Source organism: Rana temporaria, chromosome 9 (assembly GCF_905171775.1).
Source record: "Rana temporaria chromosome 9, aRanTem1.1, whole genome shotgun sequence".
Classification (NCBI taxonomy): domain Eukaryota; kingdom Metazoa; phylum Chordata; class Amphibia; order Anura; family Ranidae; genus Rana; species Rana temporaria.
This window is the reverse complement of record NC_053497.1, coordinates 22,521,480-22,549,014: the sequence shown is the minus strand read 5'-3', so window position 1 is coordinate 22,549,014 and position 27,535 is coordinate 22,521,480. Positions and strand designations below refer to the sequence as shown.

General features: G+C 46.4%; 1 protein-coding gene across 2 annotated transcripts in view; it reads left to right on the top strand.

Moving 5' to 3' along the window:
• The first annotated feature begins 1,666 nt into the window (after positions 1-1,666).
• Positions 1,667-27,535, top strand: part of LOC120913182 (ras-related protein Rab-7a-like) — a 61,485-nt gene continuing 35,616 nt past the window's right edge. The window contains exons 1-3 of one of the 2 annotated variants that reach the window (XM_040322953.1): positions 1,667-1,800; positions 21,099-21,195; positions 26,200-26,326. In XM_040322953.1, the coding sequence (XP_040178887.1) occupies positions 21,149-21,195; positions 26,200-26,326 (174 nt within the window). In that variant the 5' untranslated portion in view covers positions 1,667-1,800; positions 21,099-21,148. Of the gene's footprint in view, positions 1,801-7,915; positions 7,970-21,098; positions 21,196-26,199; positions 26,327-27,535 lie in introns of those variants that run through there. The other variant, XM_040322954.1, reaches the window with a different exon arrangement.

Here is a 27,535-nt window from a genome sequence, read left to right as displayed (position 1 = left end):
GCCGGAAGGGGGGGACTCGGAGCGCTGCGCAGAGAGCTGTGTGTCGGCGCTGCCTGTGACGAGCTACAGAGGCAAGGACTAGTCTCGAGGAGCCTGCCTGACTAGTGGAATTTGAACCTAGCAGACAGTGTGCTAAAAAAGACTACTGAACTTGTTTAAAAGTAAGTAGAACCTGTTAAGAGCATAAAATGTAATGGCTGGATTGGGGGGGAGGGGAGGAGGCTGACTGAGGTGAGGTGACCAGCACTTTATTAATATAAAATGGCAGATACAAAAAAATGTTTTTGTGTTATTTTAAATGAGCCTTCTCTGACTAGCAAAAATATATATATATATATATATATATATATATATATATATATATATATAAATAAATAAATATAAATTGCAGCCTCACTATGCCATCACATGCAGCCTCTATGCCATCAATTGTCGCCACTGTGCCCATCACACCCAGCCACTGTGCCCATCACATGCAGCCACTGTGCCCATCAAACGCAGCCACTGTGCCCATCAAACGCAGCCACTGTGCCCATCACACGCAGCCACTGTGCCCATCACACGCAGCCACTGTGCCCATCAAACGCAGCCACTGTGCCCATCACATGCAGCCACTGTGCCCATCAAACGCAGCCACTGTGTCCATCACACGCAGCCACTGTGCCCATCACACGCAAAATCATATTTTAATTTTTCCAATTAAGAAGGGTTCGGTGAATGCGCATATGAAACTGGTGGGGTTCAGTACCTCCATCAAGGTTAAGAACGACTGCCCTAAAGTTTTAGGGCGTTTATGCAACGCCTCAGTGTGAAAGGGCAAGGCGTTTTTACAGCGCTTTCAATTCATTTCAATGGAGAGGGGCGTTTTTGGAGCGTTTTTATTTTCAGCGCCCAAAAGCTGCTCCAAAGATGCTGCTTGCAGGACTCAGTGTGAAAGGGTCCATTGAGATGCATGGAGAGCGTTTTATGAGCGTTTTAATAGCGCTATTTTTAACGCTAAAACGCTGTAAAAACGCTTCAGTGTGAAAGGGGTCTAAAGGAAAATTGTGTAGTCAGACTAACTCCTGCCTTAGGCTGCATTCACACCTAGGCGTAGGCGATTTGCGGCGTTTTTTACCGCGACAAATTGCGGCGTTTTTTACCTCGATTTGCTGTGACAAAACGCTGCGTTTTTAGCCGCGGTTTTGTATAGGTCATTGTCGGGTATGGAGAACTCCGAAGCTGCCCGATATGCCGGGACAAAAAAGGGTCCGGGACTTGTTTGAGCTTCAGGCGTTCAGCGTGGAGATGTGAACCATGTTATTTCTCCCCTCCAGCGTATTGTAGCGTCGCGCTTTGTCGCCTAGGTGTGAATGCAGCCTTAGGTCAGGGCACAAGTTTGTAGAGAGGGACTTGGATACAAAAAAACGATCCGTCCTCAAATAAAAATCCCCCTTCCAAGATTTTTATTTTTTTACAATAAAGTTTCACCTTCCAAGATTTTGTGTCACATAACATTCCTAAAAACCCGTCAGACTGATGTTTGAGGACCTTTCCTCTCCGTGTCACCATTACCTGGGTAAGCAGGTTTCATTTTGCGTTCAGCGCTTGCATCTGGCTGTACTTGTGTTCAAGGCTTTTGTGTTTTTTTTAAATCACCTTAAAAGAAGCACCTCCCTGGGCTTAGTGGCAGCCCGGCCCCTCCTCTCACATGCTCAGGAACCAGGAACTCTATTACTCAGCATCAGCTTTTCCACTTCTTCTGCCTACAGGAATTCGTCCCACACCAAACTCTCCGCACTCTCCGGAGACGCATACAAGGTAGGTACTGAAATGCGATTGGGCGCAGGCCTGCGAGATCTCAAAAAATACTGCAAATGTCAAAGCTTGCATGTTTCTTTTTTATTGTATTTTAAATATATAGAATAAATCTCCCTACAGACATTAGAAGAGAAGTGTCTGCAGGTCCAGATGACATTCTGGGAAAAATTACAGTCACAGAATCAGAGGTGTCTACAGGTTGCCTGAACCTTTATGCTTCTTTGATAGAAGATTGTTTATTTTACGTTTTTTGCATCAAAAGATTTATACGACTCCGATCATGTACCAACATCTGACTGCCATCTGAGATCTATGGATAGCTTCACCCTGGGTTACCGGTGATCAAGGATAAGCTCTGGCGTGTTCGCATGCAGAGCCCGCCAGGAAGTGTGCACGGCGCTGCGCTAATCACAGCCAGGGAGACATTGTCCCGATGCTTGGCTGCAGAGATCGGGAAATGTCTCTCTGGCTGTGATTAGCGCAGCGCCGTGCACACTTCCTGGCGGGCTCTGCACGTGTAGCATGCGAACACGCCAGAGCTCATCCTTACCGGTGATCTGACGATATGGTTCCGGCATTCGAGATGGTTCCTGTAAGGACTGCGCAGGCGCAATCCTTCCCAACGGAAATCACCGAACCTCCAGGGCGACGTGGAATTTGAGGTAAGTGGCCAGTCGGACGGCTCGCTACGCTCGCTCGGCCTCCTGGCTCTTTTTTTTTTTAACATCCTCCAATCCACGGGGATGTTAAGGAATGAGCCTGGATGCCGGCCGAGGTTCGGAGATTTCCGTCGGCAAGGATTGCGCCTGCGCAGTCCTTACAGGAACCATCTCGATAGAGGAACTGTACCGACAAGTCACCGGGAAGATATGGATGTATTTATTTTTTAGAAAATGGTTTATATTTACCGTCATGTTTAGATAAGATTTGGCACTTGTCCCGGTGTATTCCGTCTAATGTCTGCTGTTTACTTTGTGCTGGAGGCATATGATCGTGTACCAAACACTGCTCACCTACTTTGCGCTGGGCTGGGTGACGTCTGTCGGCGATGACAGGAAGTTATACGCTTCATGTAGTATACTTTTCCACTCTATAGTTTGTCTCCCCCCAATCCAAAAAGTTAAAGCTTGTTTAAAATCAAAAGCGAAAAATGTAATTTAGGTTACTTTCACACTGAAGCGCTGGATGCGCTGGCGGTATAGCGCCGCTATACCGTTGTTTTTGCCACGATTTTTTGGGGGGCGCTAGCAGGGTGATTTTGGAGGCGCTACCCCATTGATTTCAATGGGCAGAGGCACTGTATGAGCGGTAATTATATCGCTCCTACAGCGCCTTAAGGCTGCATTCACACCTGAGCATTTTGTCGCCTAAAGCGCAACACTCAAATACGCTATACGAGGGGAAAAAATACATTATTCCCTATGGAGATGGATCACATCTCCACGCCAATACGCCTGACGCCGAACGCCTGAAGCTCAAACAAGTTCCGGACCCTTTTTTGTCGCGCGTATCGGGCGGTTTGGTCGTTTGAGCATTTCCATTTCCCATAGAAAGTAATGGAAACGCTCGATTCAAGCGACTAGCGCTTGCTACGGGCGTTTCGTCGCTTTAATCAATAGAACTTTTCACCCAGGCAGAAGATTAAAAAAAATCTACCAACATAGCAACAAGTGATGAAAAGATGATCATTTTTCCTATTGGCTAAAATAAAAAACGTCGAACGACAATGTATGTAACAAGCATGAATGCGCGCGACAAAACGCCGGAAAAAACGACCGACGCTCAGGTGTGAATGCAGCCTAAAGATGTGTCTGGCAGGATTTTTTTTACCCTCCTGCCAGCGCAATGCTCCAGTGTGAAAGCCCTGCAGCGGCTCTTTCTGGTCGCATTGCAGGTGCTATTTTTAGCGCATTACCGCCTGCAAAGTGCCTCAGTGTGAAAGCAGCCTTATTGTAGCCTATTAGATGTGTGGCTGCATTCGTTTTTTTTTTTTTCATTGGCTGATACACACACACTATTCTTTAGATCTACCAACTGCTATTTAGTGCAAGGGCCTGCTTGATTGGATACAGATGGAATGTATTAGATAGGTCAGCGTATTTTCTGAGTGGATGCCCGCTAGCGATGGATCTGAAATGACAGGTGCTCATTAAGGGTGTAAATCTTTCGCGACTTAGAAAAAGGTTCCTGTACGACTTTGGGGGCGACTCAGGGCGGCTTGCATTGACTTCAATACAGAAGTCATTTTGCAAGTTGTCTCTCAAGTCGTCTTGAGATCGCCTTACCGAGTCGCCCCCCAATGTCGTGCCGCCTGTGTGTGAACCGGCTCTGAGAACTTGTCAGACGTCATCTTGCTGATAACAGAGGAACGAAACAGCAGAAAGACATGGGACTTGGGGCTTTGGAGAAAGATAAGTAAACACTGTAGATATATGTGCCCAGGTCAGATTTCATGAATCCGGTTTACATCCACTTTAAAGGCAGATAGATTCCAGGAAGTAAATGCTACATGAATCATTTGTCATTATTCAAGATGGCCACGGCCAGAAATGCTCGGGTTTTTTTTTCAACAAAATAAAGCATAGAGACATGTATTAAATAGCGTTTTTGGTTTGTGGTGCTCATATGCAGTGAAAACGCATAGCACTTTGAGCGCGTTTAGACAAATTCACATGCGTTTTGGTGTTTTTTTACCTGCCAAAAGGCTCCTTTCTTGAATGAAAGGGATGGGGTTTTTTTCTGCCTCTAAACACCTATGTGTACATGATCACATAAGATACCATGGTGGGACATTTAGCAGAAAAAAGCTTAAAGCGGGGGTTCACCCTATCGACGGGAAAAAAATAATTTTTTTTCTTTTACCTTTAAATCAGGCATTGTAGCGCGAGCTACAGTATGCCTGTCCCGAATTTTTTCCCCCCATACTCACCTTGTAGTCGTCCATCGAAGATACCGGGGAATGGGCGTGCCTCTGGAGACGGAGGATGATTGACGGCCGGCCCTGGCACGTCACGCTTCTCCGGAAATAGCCGAAATAGGCTTGGTCTTCACGACGCGTGCGCATAGCCTGTGCGCACGCGCCGTGAAGAGCCGAGACCTACTCCGGCTGTCTTCGGGGAGAGTGACGTGCCAGGGCCGGCCGTCAATCATCCTCCCTCTCCATAGGCACGCCCATTCCCCGCGGGAGCCGAAATCTACGATGGACGACTACGAGGTGAGTACGGGGTTAAAAAAATCGGGACAGGCATACTGTAGCTCGCGCTACAATGCCTGTCTCGATGGTAAAATCAAGTACGAGAGGGTGAACTACCGCTTTAAGTGTGCCTGAAGCCTTACACTTATGTGAACCAGAGGTATAAAGATAAAGCAGTGGATAACAATGCAATGTCTAACCATAGCTGAAATACCTGTTGGGTGGACATAGCTGTTAAAGTGTTACTAAATCCACAACGGTAAAATCAGTCTGTATATGCAGTAAAACAAGCTTGTTATACTCACTATAGAACCTAAGGCAGTGATGGCGAACCTTGGCACCCCAGATGTTTTGGAACTACATTTCCCATGATGCTCCACTACAATGCAGAGTGCATGAGCATCATGGGAAATGTAGTTCCAAAACATCTGGAGTGCCAAGGTTCGCCATCACTGACCTAAGGGGTCAATCCTCCACATTGTGTAAAAAGGCTGTTTGATCCTGTCTTCTCTGATCCTCCCCTTTTTTTTACTCCAATTAACCTGCTGATGGTACAGAGCCTTGGGGAAACTCTACACATGCTCAGTTTGGTGTGTATTGGTAGAGACGTTTTTTTTTTGGGGGGGGGGGGGTGGTGCATGTGATCAGCACTGGGCCAATCAGCACTGTCCAGACAGAGGGTCAGGGATCATGCCTCGTAGGACAGTCAGAGGAGAATGAAAACTCCTCCTACAAGCTTTATCCAGACACTGATAGAAGTCACAAGACTGCTATATACTGCTGATAAGAAAAAGGTATTTAGCAGTTTATATTTACTAAAATCATTGCATTTCCATTTCCTGTGTACTGTGGGAGACCAGATATAGACAATCCTACTTTACTCCAGTAACAATTCGGATCATTCAAAGACACTGACAATCAAATTAATTACCATGAACATCCAACATACTTTTCTATCTAATGTTCAATCACCATTCCCATATTTTTCAGGATGAAGGGCTATTGTACACATGAGCACTAGGAAAAGATGCATGCTCTTGGCACTCATTAGAACTAAGGAAGTTATTCTGGCCATACATTACTAGAACTTTGTTGCAAATGTTTCCTTTTTAAGAACATTCATTAAAGTTCTAATCCTTAGTGGGGGTCAAATCAACATTCGCTTTCGTCCGCTCTGATGAGAAAATTTGAATTATCAGGGCGGACATTTTTTCTCGAATGATGTATAGGGGTTTACTATTTTCCATTCGTTTCATCCCAGAAGATTGGCGTGGCAGATGGTTAAGCCTCCCAGCCATCTGATGAGAGCCTGAGCTAGCTGCTCCCTTCCACAGCCCAGTTCTCCAGGGAGCTCTGGAGGGGAGAGCAGAGAGCCGCTGACCGACAGTCACAGCTCTCTGCTCAGAGCGGATGGGGAGAAGGGGGAGAAGTGTGTGTGTGTGTGTTTGTGTAATAAATATTAGACATGTGCATTCGTTTTCATCCGAACGTATTTTCGTTATCGTTTTAACAAACGAAAACGAACGCACAGAATATGAAAACCAAAAGATCCGACATAAAAAAAAAATTATTTTCATTTTCGTCGGTCGAATGTGCCTAACCTTAACTCTATTAGTCCAAGATTCGACATTATAGAGAGAAAAGATTCTACATAGAGAGAAAAGATTCGACATTATTGGGAGGAAAGATTCTACATTCTGGAGAGAAAAGATTCGACATTCTAGAGAGGAAAGATTCGACATTCTAGAGAGGAAAGATTCGACATTCTAGAGAGGAAAGATTCGACATTCTAGAGAGGAAAGATTCGACATTCTAGAGAGGAAAGATTCGACATTCTAGAGAGGAAAGATTCGACATTCTAGAGAGGAAAGATTCGACATTCTAGAGAGGAAAGATTCGACATTCTAGAGAGGAAAGATTCGACATTCTAGAGAGGAAAGATTCGATATTATAGAGAGAAAAGATTCGACATTATAGAGAGAAAAGATCGCTGCTGGAATTGGGTGGGGAAGTAAAATAAAAATAATGAAGATGATGAATGTTATTGGCTGATTGTAACCAAAGAGGAGGAGCAGTAAAATAGCTAGAACTAACTTGACATTTCAACACGAACGACGAAGATTCGACAAAGCATCGAAAAACGTTGAATCTGTCATTGAAGGCTTATGGTGGCTGTTGTACGTTCTAAGAAGATTCGACGGAGCAGCTAAACTGTACGACGCTGCAATCGTACATTTCCGGTCAAATGCTCGGCCCATAGGCTATAGAAGAATTCTATTGTTGGTTGACTAGTAATAATAATAAATATAATTATTACTAGTGTAATACAACATTAGAATTCTTCTATAGCTTGTAGGCGGAAAATTAGACCGGAAAAGTATGATTGCATCATCGTACAGTTTCGCTTCTCCGTCGAATCTTCTTTGAACATTCGACAGACACCATAAGCCTTCAATGATAGATTCAACCTTAATTCGTTCGGATTTTCGGACGAATGCAATTTCCAACGAAAAACTAAATAGATAAAAACGAATTTCGGGAGTAACTAAATAAATGTATTTTTCGGACGAAAGCGAAAATCCGAAACAAAATATTTCAGTGTGCACATGTCTAATAAATATATATGTGTGTGTGTGTGTGTATATATATATATATTATCACACTTCTTAGTACATGGTAGATTTTTGGTTGAGCTGCGATTTCACGTAAAAGAGCAGCGAGCGGTAGGAGACGCCGGTACTTTTTCCGATACCAGACTGACGATGGTGTTTTGTGATACATTCTTGTCTTATGTGAGTGTACATCTGGATGGTTTTAAATTGTTTATGATTAAAGGTCTGAAACGGGGTTACGCTATGTCTGCTTCCTTCTCTTTTCTCTATGATAATCATTGAGTAATTAAAGTTGCAGCCCGTGAGCGGAGACCTGTGCTGAGATCGCCTTGCATTTTACATGCTGACGTTTGATCGCTCTGGGGTAAGAGTACACTCGAGGGGGTCTCTATCCACACAATCCCCCTCTTTACTTGTTATGAGCACATGCGTGGAGGTGTCATCTTTTGCATACAGCAAGATTTCCTGATCTCTTGGGATTAAGCGGACTTTTATCTTAACTTATATCCATCTCTTTCCTGCAGTGGAAATGTATACATTGTTTAAATGGACATTAACCACTTAAGACCCGGACCAAAATGCAGCTAAAGGACCTTGCTCCTTTTTGCGATTCTGCACTGCGTCGCTTTAACTGACAATTGCGACGTGGCTCCCAAACAAAATTGGCGTCCTTTTTTTCCCACAAATAGAGCTTTCTTTTGGTGGTATTTGATCACCTCTGCGGTTTTTATTTTTTGCGCTATAAGCAAAAATAGAGCGACAATTTTGAAAAAAAATGCAATATTTTTTACTTTTTGCTATAATAAATATCCCCCAAAAAATATATATAAAAAAAAATGTTTTTCCTCAGTTTAGGCTGATACGTATTCTTCTACCTATTTTTGGTAAAAAAAAAATCGCAATAAGCGTTTATCGGTTGGTTTGCGCAAAATTTATAGCGTTTACAAAATAGGGGATAGTTTTATTGCATTTTTATGATTTTTTTTTTATCGTGACTGCGACATTATGGCGGACACTTCGGACTATTTTGACACATTTTTGGGACCATTGTCATTTTCGCAGCAAAAAATGCATTTAAAATGCATTGTTTATTGTGAAAATGACAATTGCAGTTTGGGAGTTAACCACAGGGGGCGCTGATGGGGTTATGTGTGACCTCAAGTGTGTTTACAACTGTAGGGGGGTGTGGCTGTAGGTGTGACGTCATTGATTGTGTCCCCCTATAAAGGGGATCACACGATCGATGCAGCCGCCACAGTGAAGAACGGGAAGCTGTGTTTACACACAGCTGTCCCCGTTCTTCAGCTCCGGGGACCAAACGCGGGACTCCAGCGGCGATCGGGTCCGCGGGTCCCGCGGTCACGGAGCTTCGGACCGGGTTGCGGGAGCGTGCCGCGGGCACGCGCCCGCGACCCCACGGCTGGGATTAAAGGGCAACGTACATATACGTTCATGTGCCCAGCCGTGCCATTCTGCCGACGTATACTGGCGTGAAGGGGACGTTAAGTGGTTAATGAATCAGAGATCCAGTTTATTTACATTGTGTAGATACTGATATGTATTAGCGCTACCTGGTTAATGTTGATATTTTTTTCAGGTATCTTTATTCACCTTGTGCTTTATAAAAGAGAAGTTTATTTTTATTTTTCAAAATCATACTTACCCAGGTGGATGCTGCATCTGTCCCCCGCCGGCTCTAAGACCGAGAACTACGCGATCAAATACCGCTGATCACTTGGTTCTCGGTGACCTGTAATCAGAGAGCTGGTGACTGTCAGTGCTGGGCACCCTCCCACCCGCGCGCACACTGGAGCACTGGGCTGTGAAAGGGGTGGGAGTGCTGGCTCAGAGTCTGAGCCACATGCTAGTCTGGGGTTGTGGGCGGATCCCGACTTTATTGTCATGATCTTGCCCCAAACTGGACCGGTCTTGTGACCAGAGCTGGTGCAAGGATTTTTGACACCCTAGGCGAAACCTAATTTTGCCTGCCCATGTAAACCCCAGCCCCTGCCCAGCGTCCATCAAATGCAGCCTCACCAGCGCCCATCAAATGCAGCCTCACCAGCGCCCATCAAATGCAGCCTCACCAGCGCCCATCAAATGCAGCCTCACCAGCGTCCATCAAATGCAGCCTCACCAGCGCCCATCAAATGCAGCCTCACCAGCGCCCATCAAATGTAGCCTCACCAGCGCCCATCAAATGCAGCCTCACCAGCATCCATCAAATGCAGCCTCACCAGCGTCCATCAAATGTAGCCTCACCAGCGCCCATCAAATGCAGCCTCACCAGCGCCCATCAAATGCAGCCTCACCAGCGTCCATCAAATGCAGCCTCACCAGTGCCCATCAAATGCAGCCACACCAGCGCCCATCAAATGCAGCCTCACCAGCGCCCATCAAATGCAGCCTCACCAGCGCCCATCAAATGCAGCCACACCAGCGCCCATCAAATGCAGCCTCACCAGTGCCCATCAAATGCAGCCTCACCAGCGCCCATCAAATGCAGCCTCACCAGCGCCCATCAAATGCCGACTCACCAGTGCCTATCAATGAATGTTTGCTTGCTTCCATTCATTCGGAAGTCGGGACACAGTCCTCCGCCGCCACTGCACCTCTGAATTGAGCGGCGGCTGCCTGCTGATGCTGAGACTTAGTTGCTTGCTGCAGAGAGAAGAGAGTAGGAAGACCAGTGGCTAGGCGCCCTAGGCAGCAGGGCGCCCTAGGCGGCTGCCTAGTTTGCCTAGTGGTAGCACCGGCCCTTCTTGTGACATCAGCCGACGGCGGGTTTTTTCAGCCTACTGTCTGCTGAAAATGGGTCACAGGAGTGCACAGAAGAAACTGCACTCCTGTGATCCACAGGAGAACTACAGCTAAATGAGCTTTGGCTGTACTTCTCCTTTAATTGGTGTTAGCTGGTAATATTATTTTTAATATTTGAGCACAGGTTATATACGGTATTTAATATTGTGGTTGCGCTAATTGATTTTGTATCACAGATTTTGTGTATATATATGTGTGTATGTATGTGTGTGTATATATATATATATATATATATATATATACACATATATACACACACTTTTTAATTTAACAATCCAACGAGGGTAATAAAATCCCCTCATACTGGCCCTGGGCACTGCTGTATTTATAGGGGAGCGGATGATTCGCACCACGTGTGTGTTCAGTGAAAGTGTGTTGACATGCACTCACATGCTGTGTTGCATGTGCAAAATGCACTGCAATCCTTGATTGATGTACATTTTGTTGCGTCACTAGCAAGAAATCCATATAAATTGTATTAGACATGGTTGTGCAAAAACAAACGCCTTTGTTTCTTTTTACTAAAGTTGGTTGTTGAGCGTAACATTAGCAAATGGATACTTAACCACTTCCTTTACTGGGCACTTACATCCCCCTCCTGCCCAGAACAATTTTCAGCTTTCAGTGCTAACGCACTTTTAATGACAATTGCGCGGTCATACTACATGGTACCCAAACAACATTTTTATCTATTTTTTTTTCACACAAATAGAGCTTTCTTTTAGTGGTGTTTAATCACCGCTGGGGTTTTTATTTATTGCTAAAGAAACAAAAAAACATGAACATGTTTGAAAAAAAAATTATTATGTTTGATATTTTGCTATAAAATTTTACAAACAGGTAATTTTTTCTCCTTCATTGATATGCGCTGATGAGGCTGCACTGATGGGGACAGATAAGGCGTCACTGATAGGGACAGATGAGGTGGTACTGATGGGTACAGATGAGGCAATACTGATGGGCACAGATGAGGCAGCACTGAGTGTTACTGATAGGTACCACTTATGGGCACTGGTAGGTGGCACTTATGGGCACTGGTAGGTGACACTTATGGATGGCACTGGTAGGTGGCACAGATGTGTGGCACTGATGAGCAGCGCTGGTGGGCACTGGAAGGCGGCACTTTTGTGCACTGCTAGGTGGAAATGGCAGGTGGCACAAATGAGCAGGCGGCTGCTCTCCCTGATCGGGACCGATGTCCCTCTAACAGCCGCCGGTGATCGGCTTTTTTTTTCTCCTCACGCCATCAGGTGGTCATTCAGGTGCTTATCTAATGATTTTTTGAAACCAACGATGCCCCCCGCTGAGACCACCGCCTGTGGAAGAGAATTCCACATCCTTGCCGCTCTTACAGTAAAGAACCCTCTACGTAATTTAAGGTTACACCTCTTTTCTTCCAATTTTAATGAGTGGCCACGTGTCTTGTTAAACTCCCTTCCGCAAAAAAGTTTTATCCCTATTGTGGGGTCACCAGTACGGTATTTGTAAATTGAAATCATATCCCCTCTCAAGCTTCTCTTCTCCAGAGAGAATAAGTTCAGCGCTCGCAAACTTTCCTCATAATTAATATCCTCCAGACCCTTTATTAGCTTTGTTGCCCTTCTCTGAACTCGCTCCGTTTCCAGCACATCCTTCCTGAGGACTGGTGCCCATAACTGGACAGCATTCTCCAGGTGCGGCCGGACCAGAGTCTTCTAGAGCGGGAGAATTATCGTTTTATCTCTGGAGTTGATCCCCTTTTTAATACATGCCAATATTCTGTTTGCTTTGTTAGCAGCAGCTTGGCATTGCATGTCATTGCTGAGCCTATCACCTACTAGGACCCCCAGGTCCTTTTCCATCCCAGATTCCCCCAGAGGTTCTCCCCCCAGTGAGTAGATTTCATTTATATTTTTGCCACACAAATGCATTATTTTACATTTTTCCACATTAAACCTCATTTGCCATGTAGTTGCCTAGCATCAAAATGTGTGCAGAGTACAGCAAATTTTCTTTAGAAAGCCAGTATAGCTGAGTAGAAAAGCTCTTGGGTCTCATTTACATTTGTGATTGAGGGGAGAAAAAAAACAAGTGGTTGGGCTACATTCTTACCCAGTGGCGAAGCAAGACATTCTTTTACCCGGGGGCAAGGACTCCTCTGGTGTGGAATAGGAGTTTTTATGGTGTTTATAGGGTTAAAATAAGCAGTCACTGCCCATCATACACCTCTGAAAAGCGCCCACTGTGGATTGCTTTTCAGAGGGGTGTCTAAACCTAGCCTTATGCCGCGTACACACCATCACTTTATGTGATGAAAAAAAATGACGTTTTTAAAAACGTCACTTTAATTGACTGTGTGTGTGGGGGAAAACGTTGTTTTATGTCTTGTAAAAAACGACCAAAAAAAATTGAAGCATGCTTCAATTTTATGTGTCGTTTTTCAAAAGTGCACTTTTTACTTCACAGAAATTGACCGTGTGTAGCAAAAAACATCGTTTTCTAAGACGTTTTTTCATCCACGCATGCCCAGAAGCTACTTATGAAGCAAGCTTCAATGGTAAAACGTGGTGGAACGTAACCTCACTTTGCAAGATCATTGTGAGAAAACGATGGTGTGTAGGCAACTTCGTCTTTGAAAATTGAAGTTTCAAAAACGTCACTTTTTACTTCACAGAAAGTGTCGTTTTTTTTCATCACATAAAGTGATGGTGTGTACGCGGCATTACAGCTTACCTGTTTAAGTGTAGCATTATTGGGTGACGGCTCGTACGTACATAGAGCAGTGACCTGTTTTTTCCACTCTGGAACAACGCAGGTCACAGCCAGGGAATATAGAAAACAATTGCTTTTTGTGTGCCATGTTTACACAGAAAGCTGCAGTAAAATACTGACATGTAGCAATTCTACATGATTTCTTCTTATGAAGAGGTAAGTAAAACCTTGGACAGAGGGGTGGCTGTGGACGTGGTATACTTGGACAGAGGGGTGGCTGTGGACGTGGTATACTTGGACAGAGGGGTGGCTGTGGACGTGGTATACTTGGACAGAGGGGTGGCGGTGGACGTGGTATACTTGGACAGAGGAGTGGCGGTGGACGTGGTATACTTGGACAGAGGGGTGGCGGTGGACGTGGTATACTTGGACAGAGGAGTGGCGGTGGACGTGGTATACTTGGACAGAGGGGTGGCTGTGGACGTGGTATACTTGGACAGAGGGGTGGCGGTGGACGTGGTATACTTGGACAGAGGGGTGGCTGTGAACGTGGTATACTTGGACAGAGGGGTGGCTGTGGACGTGGTATACTTGGACAGAGGGGTGGCTGTGGACGTGGTATACTTGGACAGAGGGGTGGCGGTGGACGTGGTATACTTGGACAGAAGGGTGGCGGTGGACGTGGTATACTTGGACAGAGGGGTGGCGGTGGACGTGGTATACTTGGACAGAAGGGTGGCGGTGGACGTGGTATACTTGGACAGAGGGGTGGCTGTGGACGTGGTATACTTGGACAGAGGGGTGGCGGTGGACGTGGTATACTTGGACAGAGGGGTGGCGGTGGACGTGGTATACTTGGACAGAGGAGTGGCGGTGGACGTGGTATACTTGGACAGAGGGGTGGCTGTGGACGTGGTATACTTGGACAGAGGGGTGGCTGTGGACGTGGTATACTTGGACAGAGGGGTGGCTGTGGACGTGGTATACTTGGACAGAGGGGTGGCTGTGGACGTGGTATACTTGGACAGAGGGGTGGCGGTGGACGTGGTATACTTGGACAGAAGGGTGGCGGTGGACGTGGTATACTTGGACAGAGGGGTGGCTGTGGACGTGGTATACTTGGACAGAGGGGTGGCTGTGGACGTGGTATACTTGGACAGAGGGGTGGCGGTGGACGTGGTATACTTGGACAGAGGGGTGGCGGTGGACGTGGTATACCTGGATTTTGCAAAAGTGTTCGATACAGTTCCCCACACACGGCTCATGTGTAAGGTAAGGTCTACAGGATTGGAAATATCAGTTTGTAAATGGATAGAAAACTGGAAAAGACAGAATTCAGAAAGTCGTGGTTATTGATTCTTACTCTGAATGGTCAAAGGCAGGGGTGTCCAAACTTTTTTCAAAGCGTGACAGATTTGATGAAGTGAACATGCGTGAGGGCCGACCATTTTGCCTGACATTCTTTAAACCATTAAAATCCGGTCTAAGGCCCCTTTCATACTGGGGCGGGAGCAGCAGTGGCGGTATAGCGCCGCTAAAAATAGCGGCGCTATACCGTCGTAATTGCCACGGGATTCGGCCGCTAGCGGTGCGGTATTAACCCCCGCTAGCGGCCGATAAAGGGTTAATACAGCCCGCAATGCGCCTCTGCGGCATTACTGCGGTTTCCTATTGTTTTAAATGGGAAGGAGCGGTATACACACCGCTCCAAACATGCTGCTTGCAGGAGATTTTTTTCTCTCCTGCCAGCGCATCGCCTCAGTGTGAAAGCCCTCCGGCTTTCACATTGAGGTTGCTGGGCAGGAGTTTTTCGATATTTTTAGCGCTGTACCGCCTGTAAAACTCCTCAGTGTGAAAGGGGTCTAAGTGTGTTCCTTCGAGCACTAATACACGGCCCAACAAGAATTCTCTTGCCTTTGTGGCTGTGTGTGGTGAAGAGATGAGCTCGGGTGTGTTATTTGGATATACTGTATTTATCGGCTTATAACACGCACCTTCAATTTAAAAAAAGGACGTTTCAAGAAAAAAATAATCTTACATTTTAAATAAAGAACTGTGAAGCAAAATAAGGGTCATTGCCCATCAATGCAGCCTAATCAGTGCCCATCTGCAGCCTCACCGTTGCCATGAATGCAGAACCCTCCGTATTGCCATGAATGCAGAACCCTCCGTATTGCCATGAATGCAGCACCCTCCGTATTGCCATGAATGCAGCACCCTCCGTATTGCCATGAATGCATAACCCTCTGTATTGCCATGAATGCATAACCCTCTGTATTGCCATGAATGGAGAACCCTCCATATTGCCATGAATGCAGCACCCTCTGTATTGCCATGAATGCAGCACCCTCCGTATTGCCATGAATGCAGCACCCTCTGTATTGCCATGAATGCATAACCCTCTGTATTGCCATGAATGGAGAACCCTCCATATTGCCATGAATGCAGCACCCTCTGTATTGCCATGAATGCAGCACCCTCCGTATTGCCATGAATGGAGCACCCTCCGTATTGCCATGAATCCATGTGCCCGGGCCCCTAATCTACATGCAGGGCACCAGACGCATGGACTTCAACAGTTTTTTTTTTTTTGCAAAGCACATGATTAGAGCCTAAGGCTTTAATTGGCTTCACAAAAGGGTGGGCTAGGGCGCAAGGCTGGGTTTTTTAAGCCAATTATAGCCTCAGGCTCTAATCATGTGCTTCAAAAAAAAAAAAACATAGAAACCCATGCGACCAGCATGTAGATTAGGGGCCGGGCGCATGGATTAGGGGGCGGCAACTAGAGTTGCCACCTCATCCCTTTAAAACAGAACACATATGAATTACACAGGTTCTGAGACAAATTGAATGCAGATAAGGCACCAAGTGAGTTTAATTACCACTTTAATCAGCCACAGAACCTGTGTAATTAATATGTGTTCTGTTTTAAAGGGATGAGGTGGCAACCCTAATGGACGGGCCACCACTGCTCCTTGGATATGTGATGTCAGTATCCCAGGGGGCAGAAGGAAGATAATGAAACCTCATTGTCGCCTAGGCAAAAATCGAGACGGCACGAAAAAAAAATAACAATAAAAGGGGAAAAAAATGATAGAAAAATTATTTTGAAAGTTGAGGGGCAATTGGAATGGTCCAAAATATCACTTTTGAGTGAAGGTTTACTTTGAATACGAACCCCGGATTACTTTGCAAGAGCAAACTTTATTGTTGATCCCTTTGGTGGTGCAGATATTGAGATTTCAGTGCACCAGCTGAGAAAATTAAACTGTTTATGCTGTGAGCCTTGGGATATCCCCGAGGATGCCATGTAAACAGATTGCCTGGAATTTGATCGCAAGCTTTGTGCAGGTTTCTGGATGAGGCAGAGATCTAGAGCATAAAGATTATAGGAAACCATATCGCGAAAACATATACCGTATTTATCGGGGTATAGCGTGCTCCCGCGTATAGCGCGCACCCCTAAAGTTGCCCGAATTCCTGTGGAAAAAAGATGTTTTGTACTTACAGTTTTGGTGTCTTGCGCGGCGTCCATCGGCGGCCTCGTCGGGTCCGGCGTCCGTCTGCGGCTTCGGGTGTCCTCTTCGTCAGGTCCGGCGTCCTTCTGCGGCGTCCTTGCGTCCTCCCCGCTCGTTTCCCGCGCCGAGTTTGAATACTGGGCCGACATATTCCGAGCGCAGTACACTCGTGTATCGTCGGGCAGGCTCGGCAACTCTCGCGCTGACGTCCTGTACGCTCAGGACGTCAGCGCGAGAGGCGCCGAGACTGCCCGAAGATACACGAGTGTACTGCGCTCGGTATATGCCGGCGCAGTATTCAAACTCGTGGCTGGAAAGCGGTATCGGCGTATACCGCGCACCCGCGATTTTGCCCTGATTTTCAGGGCAAAATAGTGCGCGGTATACGCCGATAAATACGGTATACAGTATTAAAGACCGTGCATACCAAGCAAGGCAAACAAAGTACTGAGATGCTAATACTTACCTGAGCCCCATCTCTGTCCAGTGATGTCCATGAGTGTCTCGGCCATCCAGGACACCCTCCAAAATGGCTGAGACACAGCAGCGGCACCATTGGCTCCCGCTGCTGTCAAACTCTGTTAGCCAATCAGGAGAGAGAGGGGGGGGGGCGAACGGCAGCTCTGTGTCTGAATGGACACACAGAGCAGCGGCTAGGATTGGTTTCCCCCATAGCAAAGCTGCTTGCTTTTGGGGGCATTCAACAGGAGGGAGGGGCCAGGAGTGCAGAAGAGGCACCCAGGAAGAGGAGGATCTTGGCTGTTTTGTGAAAAACCAGGTAAGTTTAACATGTTAGTTATTTTAATAGAAAACAAAAAAAAGGAGACGTTACAATCACTTTAAGGGCTTGTTTACACTTGCAATTGGGGGGCATTAAAAGCATATGGTTGATCCACACTTTAAGCATCCCCCAACCTCCCTACCTTAAAGCGGAGGTCTGCCTAAAAAAAAAAATTATTAAAAGCCTGCAGCTACAAAAAATACAGGAGCTGCTGACTTTTAATAAATGGACACGTACCTGTCCAGCGCGCCTGCGATGTCGGCCGCCGAGGCCGAGCAATCGCTTGTCTCTCGGCTGCCCCTGCCGCCATCCTCGGCGAGGGATTAGAAGTGAAGCGTTGCGGCTTCACAGCCCGATTCCCTACTGCTCATGCGCGATCGGCGCGGCCCGTCCTCACTGGTCCCAGCTGTCTCCTGGGACCAGTAGATTTCCCAATTTACAGCGGGGGGATGGGTAATGGAAAGGGGCGTGACCACGGGAGCCTCTACCTGGAAGTGGGTGCAAATACCTGTATTATACAGGTATCTGCACCCCCCCTCCCCCTGAAAGGTGCCAAATGTGACACCGGAGGGGGGTTCCAAAAAGCGGAGGTTCACTTTTTGTATGGACCTCCGCTTTAAAGAGTTAGTTCACCTTTACCAAAATGACTGGCTATGTAGGTAAGGCAGGCCATAGATTATGCAATTTTGTCCCCATCAACACAGTTAGTGTTGAGGGGAAAATCCCTCCCGCAGTGGCAGCGATATTGTATTCTGTCAGCAGGGAGCTTTCCTTGATTAAGTATTGCAGCAAATGTAATTTGGCTTGCTAAGTGTGCTAAGGATGACAGGTGGCACTGCCTGTCAAACTGCCCATTGATGTCAATGGGACTGCATTGCAACCGCAAGCCAAATACTTGCCTTCTGGTTGTTACATGGTATTTCACTGCAAAATACTCTTTGGCTGGGACGAAGAAAAGAAAAAAATAGTAAAAATTATACAATTTGGGCTAGATTCAGATAGCCCGCCGTAACTTTGTGCGGGCGTAGCAGATACGCTTCGCCGCCGTAACTTAGTGAGGCAGGTTCTGTATTCACCAAGAACCTGCGCCCTAAGTTACGGCGGCGTAACATAAATCTGCCGGCGTAAGCGCGCCTAATTCAAATTGTGAAGAGGTGGGCGTGTTTTATGCATTAAAACATGACCCCACGTAAATGACGTTTTTGACTAACGGCGCATGCACAGTCCGTAAACGTAACCCAGTGCGCATGCTCCAAATTAACCCACAAAAAGCCAATGCTTTAGACGTGAACGTAAATTACGCACAGCCCTATTCGCGAATGACTTACGCAAACGACATAATCGACGGAAAATTTGACGCTGGCCCGACGTCCATACTTAACATTGGCTATGCCTCATATAGCAGGGGTAACTTTACGCCGGAAAAAGCCTAACGTAAACGACGTAAAAAATGCGCCGGGCGGACGTACGTTTCTGAATCGGCGTATCTACCTAATTTGCATATTCCTCACGTAAATCGACGGAAGCGCCACCTAGCGGCCAGCGTAAATATGCAACTAAGATACGACGGCGTAAGAGACTTACGCCAGTCGGATCTTAGCCAAAATCCGGCGTATCTTGTTTTCTGAATACAGAAAAAAGATACGCCGGAGCATCCTAGAAGTTACGCGGCGTATCAATAGATATGCCAGCGTAACTTCTTTCTGAATCTACCCCATTGTTTTTAAAAAGGGTATTTAGAAAGCCATATTGCGCCATGGGTCACTTTTTGGCAGAGGTGGGGAACGTAAATGAGGAGAGACAGATTGCCTCTTATTGCTGCTTCTCCCTCTCCCAGAGTGCTGCTGTTCAGAAGTTACAGGAGATGCACATCAAGATGTTCAAATACTTCAATAGGTATTAAAGTGGATGTAAAACCGCTCTCATCCTTTCTAAACTACTGCCATAGTGCTGATCTAGAAGGATATAGATGCCTCCTGCATGTATCCTTACCTGTCACATGTCTCCCCTCTGTCTGTTATAAGAACTGAAAAACTGCAGATTCTGTGGGTGGGTCTGTTGTCTGGAGCTTGGTGGGTGGAGCCGTTATGGAAGTAGACTCCCCGCCCTCCTCTACACTCCCCTTGTCAACATGCATTTTTTCCTGTGTATTCCTTACACTAAATTCTGCTATGATCGCTAACATCCAGTCAAAATCCAGAAAAATAACCACATGACTTCAGACAAGGAGTGGGGGTGGGAATTAAAAAATAATGCCCGTCTCCAGGCTAGTGCATGAGATATGTAAATAACCTGTCACTCACAGCAAGGGGGCGGAACGGACTAAGGTTTTTCTCTGTAAGTCTGTTTTATCTCACTGAACAATAAAAGAGGATTGCTCAGAGCTGGATTAACTTTGTGTGGCAACACTGGGCACAGATGATAGGAAATCTTATTCTCTACATTGTGACATCAAACAAAAAAATTTTAATCTGTATTTATTAACCACTTGAGACCCGCGCTATTGACAAAAGACGTCAACAGCGCGGCTCTCAGGTGCCAACTGGACGTCTTTGGACGTCCTTTTAAAAGCATTACCCGTGCGCCCCTGGGGGGTGCGCAGCGGGTAAACACTGTGCCGCTGCATCGCTGGGGAGCCGATGCGTGTACCTGGCGGCACGCGATCGTCGGTGACGCGGCAGGTGACAGCAGGAACGTGGAGCTCTGTGTGTAAACACAGAGCTCCACGTGCTGTCAGAGGAGAGGAGACCGATCTGTGTCCCTTGTACATAGAGACACAGCATTGGTCACCTCCCCCAGTCACCCCCCTTCCCCCACACAGTTAGAACACACCCAGGCTACACAGTTAACCCCTTCCTCACCCCCTAGTGTTAACCCCTTCCCTGCCAGTCACATTTATACAGTAATTAGTGTATTTTTATAGCACTGATCGCTGTATAAATGTGAATGGTCCCAAATTTGTGTCGAAAGTGTCGGATACGTCCGCCGCAATATTGCAGTCCCAATAAAAATCGCAGATCGCCGCCATTTCGACACTAGTAAAAAAATCAAAAAAAAATCATAATTATGTTCCCCATTTTGTAGGCGCTATAACTTTTGCGCAAACCAGTCGCTTATTGCGATTTTTTTTTTTTATTTTTTTACAAAAATACGTCGAAAAATACGTTTCGGCCTTAACTGAGAAAAAAAATCGTTTTTTAAAAAAAAAATTGGGATATTTATTATAGCAACAAGTAAAAAAAAAATATATTTTTTTTAAATTGTCGCTTTTTTTTTGTTTATAGCGCAAAAAATAAAAACCGCAGAGGTGATCAAATACCACCAAAATAAAGCTCTATTTGTGGGGAAAAAAGGACGTCAATTGTGTTTGGGAGCCACGTCGCACGACCGCGCAAATGTCAGTTAAAGCAACGCAGTGCCGGAAGCTGAAATTTCGCCTGGGCACGAAGGGGGTTTATGTGCCCAGTAAGCAAGTGGTTAAAAGTTATTGCACACACAAACAGTACAAAACATAACATTTAAAACCTGGATTACATGATTTATGTAATGACCTATCTGGACAACATTCAGATTTATATCTGGATTCAATTGTGGCCTGAAGCTCCGCTTCTACAAATAACATTCACTCATTGTTCGAGAAACGTCTGTAATCCCCATTACTTACTCTTTTTCTCTCTTGCCAGATATTTTCCATAGAACTTTCAACTTATGTTGTTCTACTTGACATTGGGAGATGTTCTCAAGACAACACATCAAAATTCTTTTAGTTGGGAATGCGGGGTAAGTTTATTTCTTGTGCAGTACGAATGGTAATCTTTGTATTCTAGAAAAGCGGCCGTGCCGATCACAAGGGGTGATTGATTAAAACTGAAACAAGGGAAGTCTGTGCTGTGTATTGCAAACACTCAGCCTGACATGGGCTTGTAAGAAGACTTCTGATTGGCTAGGGGTTGGTGCCAAAAGGTGCAAGTCCCCACCGGCCACTTCTTGGATTAGACAGTGGCCCACTCGTTTTGGCCATATTGTGCCCAAATGCTTCCCATAGGCCTACCCAGGACTTTCCCCGGGCCATGAGCCTTTATATTTAAAAGAAAGGAATGTCCACACCAAAGATGTATTTTCTGCACTTTACTGTTCCTCTTCAAAAGATGGCCATGGTAGAACATCTGTTGACAGTGTAGTGGGAGGCCTCTTTGTCCAGATTCCGGTGCAGGTCCCTTTAACCCCAACTCCACACAATCCTCTGAGACACACCCGGGGGATATAAATGTCAGCTCCAGGGGTCAAGTCCTGGGGAAAAAAATGTGGGAACTCCCACCCAAGATCCACTCCCCCACCAAAACAAAAAAAAATGATACGCTCATATGCATAATTACTAAACCGCATGTCTTTTTTCCGATCCACTGTACCTTAGTAATACTATGTTACTGGCCGCTTCCTGTATATGGATTCATCCGGTAGTGTGCGGGTATTCCTTTTCCTTTACCTTTAAGCTTTAAGTTCTTTCTAAATCCCGCGATAACTCGTTGCAGACCTCCGCAATGTCTCCTGGGAACAATGACAAAAGCTCCCAGGAGACATTGCGGCATCGAGGAAGTGACGGAATACCCGCACACTACGCGATGAATCCATATACAGGAAGCGGCCAGTAACATAAAGGATTACTAAGGTTCGCCTGCCCCTGACAGTGACTCGAGCTGGGCATCGCCGCTTGGTGGGGGGGTCGGCTCGGCTGCTCAAAGCTGCTCTTGTCCTGCAAAGGGAACTGCGTTCCTGCTGTGAAAAAAGTGCAGGAACTCCGTTCCCACGTGTTCCCGCAGGACCTGAGCCCTGGTCAGCTCCACCCAGCTTCCGGTGCTCAGAGAGATCCAGCCAGATGGGACAGCAGTAACTGGGCAAGTTAGCTGTTCCAACGTGCTGGGTCCTCCCCTGTTAAGCCTGGTGCGCGGGCCACCATCGCTTTACCATCAATTTTGCAGTGCTATTCGGCCACTAGCGGGGTGCTTTTACCCCCCACTAGCGGGCGAGAAAGGGTTAAAACCACCGCAAAGCGCCTTTGCAGAGGCTCTTTGCCGGCAGTATAGCCGCGGTGCCCCATTGATTTCAATGGGCAGGAGCGGTATACACACCGCTCCAAAGATGCTGCTAGCAGGACTTTATTTACCGCCCTGCTAGCGCACCGCTCCAGTGTGAAAGCCCTCAGGGCCTTCACACTGGAGAGACAGCAGCAGCTGTTTCAGGTTGGCTTGCAGGTGCTATTTTTAGCATTATAGCACCTGCAAAGCGACCCAGTGTGAAAGGGGTTTAAAGCATCTTTCTTTGATTGGCTTTTGTAAGTGCCAAAGGACTGCAGGTCAGAGTGGGACACCAGGGCTATAGAAGCAGAATGGATTTGCTACTACGACTGACTAAATGCTTTATGGCTGTATAGGCAGGGCCGATCCGCCCTATAGGCTCATTATGCAAGCCGCTTAGGGCCCCGCAAAGCTGCGGAGGGCCCCCCAAATTACTAGAGGCCCTGCCTGGTGGGAAGTAATGTTCGACCCCCCACCCCGATTCTCAACTCGCTGGCTGCATGGGAGAAGAGGTAAGAAGTCCGCATCCCCCGCTTCTCAACTTTAATGTAAGATGTAATTTCCGACAGTAGAACACCCCCTCTCCCCACTTCTCAACGTTAATCTTCAATGTGACATGTCACTGTCGGCAGCGTCCCCCGTTCCCCCGCTTCTCAACTTTAATGTGACATGTCATTTTCGACAGTCCCCCCTCTTCTCAAGTTTAAAGTGTTATTTTGCTTAGGGCACCATGGAGGTCAGGATCGGCACTGTGTATAGGTAAGCTATAACCGAGAATATAGCTTTGAAGTTGGCCAACTTCTAAGTGTGCATTGTAAAGGCCTCCCATGAATGGCTCAATTTTCTTGTTTGACATGGATGGTAGAATCTCCGACTACCTTTACACGCACATTGGGCCGGATTCAGAAAGAGATACAACGGCGTATCTCTGAGTGCGTTCGGTCGTATCTATGCGACTGATTCATAGAATCAGTTACGCATAGATATCCGTCGGATCTTAGGCTGCATATTTACGCTGGCCGCTAGGTGGCGCTTCCGTTTACGCGAGGAATATGCTAATTACTATTTACGTCGATTCAGAAACGAACGACCGCCCGGCGCTTTTTTTTTACGTCGTTTGCGTTCGGCTTTTTCCGGCGTAAAGTTACCCCTGTTATATGAGGCATATCCTATGTTAAGTATGGCCGTCTTTCCCGCGTCGAGTTTTGAATTTTTTACGTCGTTTGCGTAAGTCGTTCGCGAATACGGCTGGACGTAATTTACGGTCACGTTGAAAGCAATGACGTTTTGCGGCGGATTTTCGGGCATGCACACTGGGATGTTTTCACGAACGGCGCATGCACCGTTCAAAAAAAAAAGGAACATACGCGGGGTCAAGCCAAATTTAAATAAAACACGCCCCCAACATCCCTATTTGAATTACGCGGCCTTACGCCGCAACACATACGTTACGCCGCCGTAAATAAGGGCGCAAGTTCTTTCTGAATACAGAACTTGCGCCCAAAGTTACAGCGGCGTAACGTATCTAAGATACGTTACGCCGGCCGGACAGATACGCTCAGGTATCTGAATCCGGCCCATTAACTTTAATGTCTTAGTCCCTAGTGTTCAATATTGAGTTGGCCCACCCTTCACAGCTATAAGGCCTCGTACACACGATCGGTGAACCAGAGGACAACGATCTGGTTGATCGCTTTCATCGGTCAAAACCGATCGTGTGTGGGCCCCATAGGTTATTTAACCATCGGTTAAAAAAAAGCCAACTTGCTTTAATGTTAACCTATGGATTTCTAACCGATGGGGAAAAAACGATCGTTAGTAGGCACAACTATCGGTTAAAAATCCACGCATGCTCAGAATCAAGTCGACGCATGCTTGGAAGCATTGAACTTCGTTTTTTTCAGCACGTCGTTGTGTTTTACGTCACCGCGTTCTGACACGATCGGTTATTTAACCTATGGTGTGTGGGCGCGACGGACCATCAGTCAGCTTCATCGGTTAACCTATGAGAACGGTCCTTCAGACCGTTCTCATCGGATGGACTGATCGTGTGTACAAGGCTTTACAGCTTCAACTCTTCTGGGAAGGTTGTCCACAAGGTTTAGGAGTGTGTCTATGGGAATGTTTGACCATTCTTCCAGAAGCGCATTACGGAGGCGTAAATTACGCCTCCGTAAATTACTGGAGCTACGCTTCATTCACGAAGCATTTGCTCTGTAATTTGCGGCGGCGTTTCGTAAAAGGGGCCGGCGTATGCGCGCGTAATTTAAATGATCCCGTAGGGGGCGTGGATCATTTAAATTAGGCGCGTTCCCGCGCCGAACGTACTGCGCGGGAACGCAAGGACGTCATTTGCTTCGACGTGAACGTAAATGGCGTCCAGCACCATTCATGATCCACTTACGCAAACAACGTAAATTTCAAAAATCGCGACGCGGGAACGACGTCTATACTTGCCATTGGCTGCGCCTCCTAATAGCAGGAACAGCCTTACGATGAAAGCGACGAACGCAAACGACGTAAAACACGACCGCCGGGCGCGCGTACGTTTGTGAATCGGCGTGAGTATGCAATTTGCATACTCTACGCTGACAACTACGGGAACGCCACCTAGCGGCCAGCGTCAGAATGCAGCCTAAAATACGACAGCATAAGAGCCTTATGCCAGTCGTATCTTAGGCTACAGTCGGCGTATCGAGCTTTCTGAATACAGAAAGTTGATACGCCGGCACTACTTAGCAATTACACTGCGTATCTATGGATACGCAGGCGTAATTGCTTGCTGAATCTACCCCATAGTGTATATACTTTAAGCTGGGTTACTTATACACATGTATATTTATAAGATATTAGAGAGAGAACATAATTCCCTTTTAAAAGGAGGGTTGGTAAACATACTAGAGTGTGTACCTGCCTGCCCAATGTAACAAAAAGAACCCTTGGCACTCTGGGTCACGTGACCTAATTTAGCAAATCTTCATTTTCAGTTTAGATCCAATACTTAAAGGAGTTCTCCAAGCTAAAACTTTTAACCCCCGCTGTGCCCGGGCTGTAAAACTATACAAAATAAACTTTCACTTACCTGCCTACGATCCCCCGTTGTTCCGATATCGCCGTCCCGTTCTCCGGTCCCGGTCTGTTCCACTTCCTGCGGGTCGGTGACTCACAGTGCGCTCAGCCTATCAGCGGCCGCAGCAATGTCCCGTCGTGGCCGCTGATAGGCTGAGCGCACTGTGAGTCACCGACCCGCAGGAAGTGGAAGGAGGGATCGTAGGCAGGTAAGTGAAAGTTTATTTTGTATAGTTTTACAGCCCGGGCACAGCGGGGGTTAAAAGTTTTAGCTTGGAGAACTCCTTTAAATGACATATACTCAGTCTGAATATCTCAGGACAGACCTCATGACTGTCCCTCCTAAGAAAGATCTGCTTGGATGGTATTATAAAGGGCTCATATGGCTCCTGTAGGAGCGAATTCCTCTTACTGTGTTGATAAAAGGACAGTGCACACTGTATCCGTGGACAGGTAATAATAGTCTTATGTGGATTCTTCAAACCGTCTATTGATTCTGATCTTATAATCTGTGTTTACCCTCCACCTCACATGACTGGTGGAATGCAAAGAATTTACTAGTTCGTCAAGTAGAGCGCTGAATATGTCTTCTTAGTGCCCACGTTGAATGTGCATCTAATTGGGATTCTGTGGCTTGCAGAGTGGGAAAGTCGGCACTGATGAACCAGTACGTCAACAGTCGCTTCACCAACTACTACAGAGCCACCATAGGAGCCGACTTCTTCACCAAAGAGCTACGACTAGATGAAAAACTGGTGACGGCACAGGTAAACGACAACCAATCTACCTTTGTCCAAGTATGGATGGAGGAACTTGGCCAATGGAAATTATTCTAGAGATTGTGGGCCAGATCCACGAAGCAGTTACGCTGGCGTATCTATTGATACGCCGCGTAACTGCTAGGTTGCTCCGGCGTATCTTTGTTTTGTATCCACAAAACTAGATACGCCTCAAGCTGCGCTAGATCCGACTGGCGTACGTCTTAGTACGCCGTCGGATCTAAGGTGCATATTTTCGCTGGCCGCAAGGTGGCGTTTCCGTCGATTTCCGCGTCGAGTATGCAAATTAGCTAGATACGGCGATCCACGAACGTACGTCCGGCGCATTTTTTTACGTAGTTTCCGTAAGGCTTTTTTCGGCGTATAGTTACCCCTGCTATATGAGGCGTATCCTATGTTAAGTATGGACGTCGTTCCCTGTCAAATTTTTTACGTTGTTTGCGTAAGTCGTTCGCGAATAGGGCTTTGCGTAGAATGACATTCACGTTGTAAGCATTGGCTTGTTGCGGGTTAATTTCAAGCATGCGCACTGGGACACCCCCACGGACGGCGCATGCGCCGTTCAGAAAAAACGTCATTTACGTCGGGTCAACTAAAATTAACATAAAACACGCCCACATCTTTAACATTTGAATTCCGCGCCATTACCCTGGCAGATTTACGCTACGCCGCCGTAACTTTAGAGGCAAGTGCTTTGTGAATACAGCACTTGCCTCTCAAAGTTGCGGCAGCCGGACTAAAATTACAATCCGCTACGTGGATCTGGCCCTTTCTTTTTTCTTTTTTTCTTAATTACTTCTTATTGCCATTTCAAACACAAATACAAAAAGAACACAAATATCTATCTATCTCTGAAGAAGGAATGGAGGGGTATGAGATTATTGCAGTGCCAACAAATAGAAACCAAAACACAGTAAATATCTAAAAATAAAAAAGATTTATTAATTACAAAAGAGTAAAAAATCGGTTCAAACATATAGGCATAGAAACGTGGGAGCAAAACATCAAAGTACAGGCCATTGGTCAGGTCATTCCCGACTAGTTTCGCCAAACCGTTGGCTTCATCAGGGGATTTGTGACATGACCAGCTCAGTGAGTGGCTCCAGTGCTGCCATGTGAACCATTCAGGAACACCCAAATCGCCTGAAGGCAAATTCAGATCCAAAAACCCTCTGGTTGTGGCTAAAAGGGCTTGCA